The sequence below is a fragment of the Podarcis melisellensis genome (genome assembly GCF_964234715.1).
Source record: "Podarcis melisellensis genome assembly, chromosome: 8".
In the NCBI taxonomy this organism is placed as follows: domain Eukaryota; kingdom Metazoa; phylum Chordata; class Lepidosauria; order Squamata; family Lacertidae; genus Podarcis; species Podarcis melisellensis.
In genome coordinates this window covers 32,398,821-32,409,880 of record NC_138540.1, presented here as the reverse complement: position 1 = coordinate 32,409,880, position 11,060 = coordinate 32,398,821, and the positions used below count along the sequence as shown (strand labels likewise).

General features: G+C 47.8%; 1 protein-coding gene across 2 annotated transcripts in view; it reads left to right on the top strand.

The window, feature by feature from the left end:
• The first annotated feature begins 6,574 nt into the window (after positions 1–6,574).
• Positions 6,575–11,060, top strand: part of VSTM2B (V-set and transmembrane domain containing 2B) — a 37,063-nt gene continuing 32,577 nt past the window's right edge. Inside the window, exons 1-3 of one of the 2 annotated variants that reach the window (XM_081924117.1) lie at positions 6,575–6,604; positions 7,509–8,355; positions 9,395–9,579. In XM_081924117.1, coding sequence (XP_081780243.1) covers positions 8,283–8,355; positions 9,395–9,579 — 258 coding nt within the window. In that variant the 5' untranslated portion in view covers positions 6,575–6,604; positions 7,509–8,282. Of the gene's footprint in view, positions 6,605–6,717; positions 6,936–7,508; positions 8,356–9,394; positions 9,580–11,060 lie in introns of those variants that run through there. The other variant, XM_081924116.1, reaches the window with a different exon arrangement.

Sequence of the window (11,060 nt, the reverse complement as noted above, 5' to 3'; positions counted from 1 at the left end):
GTGGACTGGGTCCCTGCTGAAAAAAATTGCTGATCCCTGGATTAGGGTCACTGAAGCCCAGCTATTTCTATCCAAGTAGGCTTGGGGTATCAGCTCCCCACAGAGAACTCTTGTGACTCTCATGACAAAGATGGGTCATTGAGCACTCCCAACTACAACCTGATTCTTTGGGGCAGATGTGCGAAAGCTTTGGACCTCTGCATGTGGCTCCCATCATGCTCCACGGCACTGATCAGAGTTGTAGTCCAGCAACATCTGGAGTTGCAAATGGGCCCGCAGCCCTGGTTGTTGGTTTTTTGGGGGGGGGAGCACAAGCCCCTCCAGAACAGGTTGAAAGCGCCACTCTCCCGAACAGATGAGCCACCCGCTCTCAGCACTTCCATCTGGGTCTGGACTGAGTTTCCGTGTGTTGGCCCTCATCCAGCCCGTTACTGCAGCCAGGCACTGTTGCAATGGAACATATGGAGAGCATTTGTTGATCCGACACAAGGCGTAAAGCAGGATTGAGGAGAAAGAATGCACCGCGCGCGCACCGTCTTTGCATTACCCCCTTTTGATTCATTCACAGTTTGTGGCACTTATTGCCGACTATAAACTCGGAGGTGAAGACGTTTTCCTTTCGCCTCCCCTCCTCCCAGAAAAGCATCAGAACTGCAGACTTAACCAAGTGGTGTGTTAAGCCGACTGCAGCAACATAATATACAAACTACACAGCCTAAGAACATGTAGCGGAGCGGGGGGAGAAGAGAGAGAGAGAGAGAGAGAGAGAGAGAGAGAGAGAGAGAGAGAGAGAGAGAGAGAGAGAGAGAGAGACCCCTAGCATGGAATCTTTGCAGTGTGTGAAAATATTCTTTTGTCTCTCCCTCGGCCAATCTCCTTGCAAAAGCGTCTTTTGCCCCATCTCGGTGGCTGGGAAGATCTCAGTTAAAGAAACATCACTAACTCCCATTGGAGCTCGTTGGGGTCTACTGCACTTTATGAAAAGCACAGGGAATCACATAATGAACAACGCAAGCAACAACCGGCAGCATCCCTCCCGTGCTTTCATTTACCTGCCCCAAGGCCAGTGAAATATAAGCTCCGTGCAAGGACGTGCTCAGGGTACCAATGGCTGAGATGCCGAACGTGACATGATGGGGCATAGGGGAACTGCCAGAGGAAAAGCCATCAAGGGCCCGCTCCCTCCGTGCGGAGCAGCCATCCATTGCTGGAGTTAATGAAAACTCCCACGCAGATCCGGCTCCGTCACATCGTGTGCGCGACTGGTCCTTGTTGGCAGTTCCCCCGGGGGGCCAAGCCAGAGGCAGTTCCCCACGTGCAGCTTGCCAGGTGGGTTCTGAAGCCCTGGCCTCCTCGCATGCACTGGGCAGGGACTGTAAAAGCACCCGAGATCTTTGCTGCCTCTTGTGAATTGCAGCCTGGCAGTTCCTTTCAGGAGAAAGTGAGGGGGGGTGATGTGTCAGCCGGCTGAACCTGTGTTGTGCACCTCCTGTGAACACCACACACACACACACACACACACGAGCATTGATTTGTGAAAGCTAGGGGGCAACTGTACAGGAGGATCAAGTCTTAAGGTCGCAGAGTTTGGAACTTTTTTTAGCAGGTTGGTTGGCATCCATCTGTCTCAGGAGAAAATGGAAGAGTGCCTCTTTGGGGGTGAAGTCAAACTGTTGGAAGGTTACAGCATCTGTTGTGGAGAGTGATATGGGAGAGACATGTTTTGTTGCAGCTGGAGCAGATGAAGGCATCCGTTGTGCTGATGATGATGCATCATGGCGTTTCTCCTCTCTGCACTCTTCAGAACAGTCCTTCCTCCTCCGGTCACTGCTGTGGATACACGACCTGTCCATCTCCAGGCACTGTGATCATCTGCAAGGGATTCCCACATGGCGGGGTTAATGTTGCCAGTTTTTATGTCACGTTTGCGGACATCATTGTAACACAAAGTTGGTCTGCCAACGGGTCTAATGCCTGAAGCCTGTTCCCTGCAGAACACATCCTTGGGGATCTCAAAACAGAGAGAGGCAAAATATGCTTTCCAGGTGTTTTGGATTATCATCGCCATTAGCATCTATACCCCACTTTTTCTCCAAAGAGCTCAAGGTGGCATGCAAAGTTCTCTTCTTCCCCTTTCTTTTTTCTCCACAACAACCCTGTGATGTAGGTTAGAGGTTTCATGGACCACGGGCCTGATCCACTTTTGAAGCCACCCAGGTTAGTGGCCATCATTGCCTCCTTGTGGGAGTGAGTTCCACAGTTTAAATATGTGCTGCATGTAGACATGCTTTTCCTTCTCTCTCAGACAAAAGTACTCTTTCATACAGCATAAGGGGTGCCCAAACCTTTTTAAAGAGGGCCATTTAATGAAGTGAACATGTGTGAGGGCTGACCAAAGTTCTTCAGCTTTTTTAGGATTGAAGTTGATGAACTTTTTTTAGGATTTTACCCCAGGATGTATACCACCACAGGGGCTGTGTTAAATCGACCAGCATGCTGGATTAGGCCCCCAAAATGGACTTTGGACATGCCTGGGCCATAAACTATGGAATTCACTGCTACAGGGGGATCCTGCAAATTCATGGAGAATAAAGCTATCTGTTGCTAATAGTTCAGTGATGGTCATGTTGCCTCCAGAAGCAAAGGCAGTATGCCTCTGGATATTAGTTGCTGGAGGTCAGATAAAAGACAGCCCCGTCGTGCTCATACCCTCCTTGTGAGTCTCCCATATGCATCCGGTTGGCCACTGTGAGCAGTGAATGCTGGACTAGACGCGTCAAGGGATCTAAATCCTGCAAGGCACTTCTTATGCTCTTATGTTCACAATGTTAAGAGGCAAAGCACGTTTTGCACGCAGAAGGTCCCAAGATTAATCCTCGGCATCTCCAATTTAAAGAGGATCTCAGGTACCAGAGCTGGAAAGCAATCCAGAGGCCAACTTCTCTAATAAAACAAAACAAAATAGTAAAATAAACTCAGCAAGTGCACAGGCTGCAGGTTTTAGTTGTTTGTTTGTTTGTTTCAGAATTTATAAATTCTCAAGCAGTGTACACAAAACTTTTAAAAAAACTAACAAGAGTTTAAAACTGCAGAAATAAAGCAGAAAACCTTTGGGAAGGTTTTCAAGAAAAGAAATTAAAAGGTGGATAATAAAACTCTGAAAACCTAGAAACATTGGGTTACCTTCAATGTTAGTTCTCCTCATTGAGTAGACTCATTGAAATAAATGGACATTACTCACTTAGGTCCATTAACATAAAAGGGTCTACTCTGAGTAGAACTTAGTTGGATGCTGCCTGCTGTCTTGTTGTCCTCCCGCATCACAATCTGGTGTGGCATGTCTAAGACAAGCAACCACAAGCTGTCAGCCTTATGTGGCTAAGGTCTACAGGACTATTATTATTATTAGCATTAGCATTAGTATTAGCATTTATTTACCACTTGGTCATTAGCATTTCTAAGCGGTGTGCATAAAAAATAAACCATGCAGAAAACGAAGTAATCAAAATTCATCATAAACCATTGGAAACCTTAAAATGAGAAGAAATTATTGGCCATGTACCTGAAGTTCAGCTAGGAAGGCAGCCTGTCCAAAATTCAGTAAGGAGAGGGTTCCACAGGTTTCTATGGCTATGCTGTTGTAAGGCTCCATTTATGAGGAGTGGTCAGCAAAATGTCATTAGGGTCTGCACCCCCATCATTTTTTTGCCCCCCCCCAAATTAGTGTTTATGGTCAGGGTGAGCATCAGGCAGGTGCCATACATCAGTGAGCCAACTGCCTTTCAAATTACCCATCATGCCCCAACAACAGGATCTCTCTGGAACTCCAGGTGAGACTTTAAACCAGGGATAAGCAAACTTTTTCAGCAGGGAGTCAGTCCACTGTTCCCCTCAGACCTTGTGGGGGGCCAGACTATATTTTGGAAGAAAAGAATGAACGAATTCCTATGCCCCACAAATAACCCTGAGATGCATTTTAAATAAAAGGGCACATTCATGTAAAAACATGCTGATTCCCACACCATCCTTGGGCCGGATTTAGAAGGCGATTGGAACGGATCCAGCCCCTGTGCCTTAGTTTGCCTACCCATGCTTTAAACAGCAGGTGGATTGGCAGGCCCATTGGTCATGCAGCTAGGAGTGCCCAGTATTGGTGCCAGTGAACACACCAAGAGATCCTGGGCTCCAGCAGTTACCCAGGGGGTGATGGGTTCTGCAGCTGTGATCCCTACATAGCAAGGATTTGGACTAAATGACCATTCCAACTCTACAATAGTAATTGTGATAGCACTGCCATTGATTGCTGCTTTTTTAGAAGCAGGGATTGGATGTGAAATTATGTGAAGATTTCCAAATGCCATTATCAGTGTTTAGAATTATTCTTCTACTGTTTTTGTTGTGTTTTTTTTCAACCCACTTGCGGAATAATTCGGAGGCGAAGGAAAAGGAAAATGTGTAATGACAAGGATTGCGAAGAGGAGACTGAAAATATCATTCTTAACATGAAGGCAGCAGAAAACAGTTGAGGACTGGACTCCTGCCGATCGAGAAGCATGGGTACCCCCCACAAAAAGAATTTATAATTTGGCAAATAATTGGATTATATATGTATTGTTACAATTTGGACTAATTGGTTTGATATGTTTAATTTGGTAATATGAAACTTAATAAAAATTATTTTTTAAAAAAATAATAGAATTATTCTTCTACTGATGGTGACTGTGACCTATATGTATGCATGTACAACTGAGTTTTTGCTTTGCTGTATTGTGTTTTATGCTTATGTTTATTTATTTGCTTATTTGTTTCTTTGTTTGTTTATTCTAAGCGTTGGTGCCTTGCTCTTCAGTGAAAAAGTCTCCCAGGATGGCTTACACAGAAGACAATCTCTGCCCGCAGGCTTCCAATCTAACAAATAAAAATAAAATAAAAAGACACACAAGGGAAAAGGGAAATGGAGGGAAGAGGAAAATCAAAACTCAGGCACTGATTTATAAACAGTTGTTCTTACTGACCAGCTGGCATGCAGGCATGCCTGATGTTGTTCATGTTTATTGTTGATGGTCTGTAGACCAAATAAACTAAAACTAACTGATCAGTAGATAGACAGATAGATAGAAGATAGATATGCATACATCCGAACCACAATTTGGACCCAAACACCCTCCAACTGTTGCACAACATATTTAAAGCACATCAGAATTTACCATAAAATAAAATGTCACCAGTTAATCATCAGTCAAAATGATATAAGACTGTGAAATAACGTCATGGAGGGAGCAGAAGGAAGCCTTCACATACTTGAGGATTAAAAAGTGCTGTCGCCAGCCCTACATTTCCTGTACTTAAGGACTAGAAACCTGAACAGACCATGAGTAATTATTTTTTTGTTTTAAAACAGCTTATCTCAGTAAATGTGCTCTCACGTGATGAAACAAACTGGTGTCCCCCCCGCAATATTTCTCATTGTTCAGGTTTCTAGTCCCTAAATGTATGGAATGCAGGGACTAGAAACCTGAGCAGACAGTGTGAAATGCAGTACTATACAACTTCCAATACAAATCCCTGCTTATTTTTCATCCGTGGAGATCCGGGTTGCGGGGGAGGGGGGGTGAGAGGGGTGCACAGAAGGGGAAAGCGCATTTTGAGGGAGGGGCGAGCTTCACCTGTTGGAATGCCGAGAGCAATCCCATCAAGGCATTTCGCCTTCTCCCTCCCCGTCCGGAAGACCCTTTCCTCGGAAGCCCTCCTCGTTTGGAAGCGGTTAGTTTCCGTAGGAATCCGCGCCGCTCAGCCAAGCGCAACCCCCGTCCCGAGCTCAGGATGCAGCGCCTTCCCTCCGAGGAACCGGCCATGTGGGCGGTGGGGGGGTGAACTATTGGGGGGAGACCTGCCAGGACTCCCCCACATCCCTCCACCAGGCTTCACCCCTATCCGGGATCGAGGGAGGAGGAGGAAGGCATCAAGCTTGTGTTTCTGACCCACAGACCCCCGCTCCCTTTACGGAGGATGGGCACCGCACGCTCGAACCGCAACACACACACACACACACAGCGGCCCACCCCCAATCCCAAACCGGAAATCGAACTTGCTCTGAATCAACTAGTCTGTCCCCAGCTCCCCCTCCCCCTCTGGTCCCCTCCCCCGCCCCATCTGCCCCATCTGCATCCAGTCCAGGCACCTGCCGGCTCCCGCGCGCCCCATCGCTCTCTCGCGCCCCTCCCTTTCGACATCACTTCTTCATGGTCTCCATTGCGGACTTTTAGCCGGGAGGGGGCTTTCCCCCCCCCATCACTGTCTATTTGCAAGGGACGCCTCTCCCCCCCCCCCATTTTTCTCTCTAAGGACTCTGGCTGGCGTGTTGCTTTTTTTAAGGGAGGGAGCTCATCATCTCCCTAGCTTTTATTTCCTTTTAAATCCGAACGCCTCTCCTCCTTTTCGACCAGCGCCAGTGGTCTTCTTCTTCTTCTTCTTCTTCTTCTTCTTCTTCTTCTTCTTCTTCTTCTTCTTCTTCTTCTTCTTCTTCTTCTTCTTCTTCTTCTTCTCTCCTCTCCTCTCCTCGGATGATTTCCCAACCTCAGAAAGGCTGGAGAGAAGAACCAAGGTAAGAGATTTGGAAAAGTGAGACTTCCAGACCGGGGGCTGTGGTGGCTTCCGAGTGGGCTGTGTGTGTGCGCGCAGTCAGAATCGTTTTGCGGCTGGGAGGGAAGGGGGCGAGAGAGAAAGACTGTTTCCACGCCCTGTGGACGCCGCCGGAATGTTAAACGCGGTGCGTGTGCGAGTGTGTGTGTGTGTGTGTGTGGGATTCGAATTCAGCTCTTGGCTCGGGGACAGCAGCGTCTCACTTCCTGGGCACTTGGAAGCCCAGCTGCGCGTTTGCGGGGAAGTGGGGACCAGCTGGAGACGGCGCCAGCCTCTGTCTGTCTGTGTAGGATGTGAGTAAATTTCCCTTAAGAAGAAGAAAAACTCGATGGGAAGGGAACTAGTTTCGGGAAACGATGTGGAGGCGGTTTTCTCCTTCCCTCCCTCCCTCCCTCCACCCTATCTCTGCCACCCCCTTCTCTCTCTCTCTCTCTCTCTCTCTCTCTCTCTCTCTCTCTCTCTCTCTCTCTTTCTGCCACCCATTCTCTGTCTCTCTCGCTCTGCCATCCCCTTCTCTCCCCCCGCCCCAGTCCCCCAGTTTGGGAAATATCGGTCGCGATGAACGAGGGGAATTGCACTTTGGGGGGACTTAAGTCTGTCATAGAAGGCGTTCTTCCTCTCCCAGACGCGCAAACAAACGCCTTCAAAGCAGATAGCAATTGACAACGTGCCTCCTCTGCTTGGGTGACTTGCTCCGTCCTCTGCCTGTTTGCGTGTGTGCAGCTTTAAAATCCAACCATTTGATCTCAGGGAAACACAACTTAATTTTTCCTCTCTCTCTCTGTCTCTCTCTCGGTCCCTCCCTCCCTCCTTCCGTCTCCTGGACTGGTCTCTCTCCCACCGCTGCCTCCACGCCGGAACGTCAGATGGTGAAATTTCCTCTTATAGGTTGAGCAAAGCATCTTGATTTGAGAGGGGGCTTAAAAAAAATAAGAGAAGGATCCAACCCTTCGAATCCTGCGCCTGATTTGGACCCTACACACCACCACAAGGGAGGAGAAGGAAGCTCTTCCTCCTCGCTGTGTCAGGAAGAAGGAAGGAGGGAGGGAAATCCCTTGGAAATAACGACTGGAAGAGCGCGGGGGGAGACTGGGAATCGCTCTCTCGGCTTCTTCACTCTCCCTTGGAAGAGGAGAGCCCAGATGGGTCTGGGCAGGAAACCTGGGATTGCTTCCTCGTTTGGGGGCTCCAGAAAACCCCGTTCAGACCAAGGAAGTTGAATTGTGGTTGCCGCAGAGTTGTTAGAGGAGGAGGAGGAAGAGGCTTCTGGCTGGTGGGAATTAATAATTACAATCAAACCGGCAGATTTACGCTTTGGCTTCTCAGGATCAATTTCTTCCAACGTCACGACAGCAATTTTTTTTCTCCCTTGGACCAACTGGCTGTGGATTTTATATGTGCTTCCAAAGAGAGAGAACAGAGAGAAGAGAGAAGTGGGGGAGGAAAGAAATCGAGCTCGGTGGCTATTTATTTCATTTCATTTTTTAAAGTATTCCTCTTCGTATTGATCCTATCGCTGGACCAGGCTCTCCAATGCCTTGGCACTGCCATGGGATGTGAAGATCTCTTAGCCTGGTTGTTTTGACCACCCCCTCCGATCCCCTCGCTTTGCCCTGTACTCCAAAGTCCACATATATGAGATGGAAAATCGAGGGCTTCTAGGCTCCCTTTGTTACCTGATGCTCAATGCCCCCTTGCTCTTCATGGTCCAGGGTAAGTCCCAAACTTCTCCCCCCCCCCACCCCCCGCGCTTGCTTTAATTTTGGTAGCAAAATCAAGGATCTGGTTCTCAGTCTGCAGCAAGTGTCTGTATTTTAACTGCCTTTCACTTCTGTTTCCATAATCTGTGCAGACAGCTGGCTATAGATGCATAACTGATCTGATGTCTGGAAGCCAGGCAAATTGATATGTGCACCATTATATATTTTTGTGTGTGAGAGAGAGAGAGATAGGTAGATGCTGCACTGTTTGAGTGGTTTGTGGGTTGCTTGTATCAGAAAGAGGCAAGTGAGCTCATGCCGTTGGAAATGCAGGGGTCTGGGGAATTATGCTGAAGAGAAGAAGAGGGTGCAGGCAAGAGAACACAGCCCGGGCTGCAGGACTGAGGGATGCCTGCACTCTTGCTGCAGAGGAGAACCCAGAGCAAAAGGGGGGGGTGAAAACAGTAGGGGCTGGTTACCACCATGTCCCAGACACACAGCCTTTGAAATGTGGTGGTCCCTAGAAAGTGGAAATGGTGGGGAAATGTGTCTCCCTGCAGGCTTTTGTTTTTGCTGGGGGGGGGGAATTTATCCGGCAAACTTTTACATTCTCTCCTCTGACACTTGTCTGATATGGATGGGTGCCCAGACTGCAGTGATCACCAGGGGGTGCCAGAGGGTGGGGGTGGGGTGCATGGCGGCCATCCCTTGTCAACAAGCAAAGATGGGTGGAAAACCTCGCCCTTTGTGATACACCATAATTGGGGTCTTACAGATGAGTCCATTTCCGGGCACTTCAGGGGGTAGAGGGACTCGACAACATGACCTCTAGGTTCCCTCCTCCTGGTCCCTGCCACCCTTCAGTTCCATGTAGTGTGGGCGGCATCCATGGCATGTTGGCTAGTTCAGGAAAGCCGATAAAAGCCCCTCCTTCTGCAACGTTTTGCTGTGAATTTTGGACTCTTAGCAGAACAGCTCTGTTGTGTCTTTTTCCATCTCTCCCTGTTTGCCACCCTATCCTTCCCCCCCCCTTTTTTATTTTTGGTCTCCAGCTACATTTACAGAAGTTCCTAAAGATGTGACTGTTAGAGAGGGGGATGATATTGAGATGCCTTGTGCTTTCCGGGCCAGCGGATCCACCTCTTACTCCTTGGAAATCCAATGGTGGTATCTTAAGGAACCAGCACGAGAGCTTGCTCACGAATTAGCCATCAGTGGCCCCGGCAGCAGAACCAAGGTAATAAATCCTCACAAATAGAGATATATATCCACCCATGCATAGACCATTAATTAGCAAGGTTTGATACAGACCATGGGAGGTAAGAACAGAAACCCAATACGAAAGAAAGAAAGAAAGAAAGAAAGAAAGAAAGAAAGAAAGAAAGAAAGAAAGAAAGAAAGAAAGAAAGAAAGAAAGAGAAAGAAAGAAAGAAAGGCAGTCCAGCAACACGCATCAAGAAAGCGGTATTTCTGGCGTTGCTTCTGCTTATCTCCATCTCTGCCGCACGTAACAGAGTGGATTCAGACAAATAAGTGAGGAATGCAGTCCACTAGGGGGTGTAACATTTGCCACAGAGGGGGCACTTGCAGGGACTTTCAGGAATGTGAAGGATCCATGGCTGGTACACAGATGGGACTTGGTGGCTTCAGAATCAAGGGGACATAGGGAGATAGGATGCTGCCTTTTACAGAGTGAAACCATTGTTTCATCAAGCAGTGTACTGTCTACATTGATGGGCAGCAGCTCTGCAGGGTTCCTCCACAGCCCTAAACTGGAGATGCCAGGGATCAAACCTCAGACCTTCTGCTTGCAAATCAAATTTTCCACCACTGAGCTACAGGCCTTCCCCTTCAAGCGGTGGCGAGCCTATGTGAACGATGACCAATGATCAAAGCTCACTTGTGGAGCTCACATGTTGCCACACATCCAGGGTGCAGGATTCTTCAGCACATCCAGCCACTCTGCTGCGAGTTCTCCAGTGACAAGGAGTCAAGAGGTGTACGTGCATGTGTGAACAGGCCTTCAGCGGTGCATTTCCAATGCACCACCCCTAGGTTCATCGGTTTATATATATATATTAAAAAATGGTTGCAGGGTGAGCCACAACCTTTGCATTTTGATGATGATGCATCATAGCAGCCACATAGGAAGTCGGAACTCAAAAGCAAGAATCAGCCTGTGAGGACATCAACTGGTTGTCTGCATGGGAGGCGAGATGGACTGACAGCAGAAAGGAGCAGAGCATTTTTGGTTCAGAGTAGGTGGGGAACAGCTGGGGAGCTTGAGCATGTTTCCTGGGCTGGTGATAATTACAGTAGTTATCTGCAACATGACAAATGTTGCTGTAGGGTATTTATGACGTACAGTTAAGATTAAATGACAAGGACTCTCTCGGCACAGGGAAACGGACACACAAAATGCAAGCTACCTCCATGGGGTGAATGTTTATAAGTCCCCAAATCAGCGCTATCTGAGGCCCACTGAATCAAGTTGTAAATCTGCCCTTGATGAAAGGTGGGGAAGGATATGGGTAGAATTATTATTATTATTATTATTATTATTATTATTATTATTATTATTATTAAAATGGGTTGTTGATAATGGTAATTGTTGGTGAACTTCCCTTTCATTCTTGGCTTAGACTTGGACTATATTCTTGGACTATAAGCCAGTGCAGTGTAGTGGTTAGAGTGTCAGACTAGGACCTGGTAGACCAG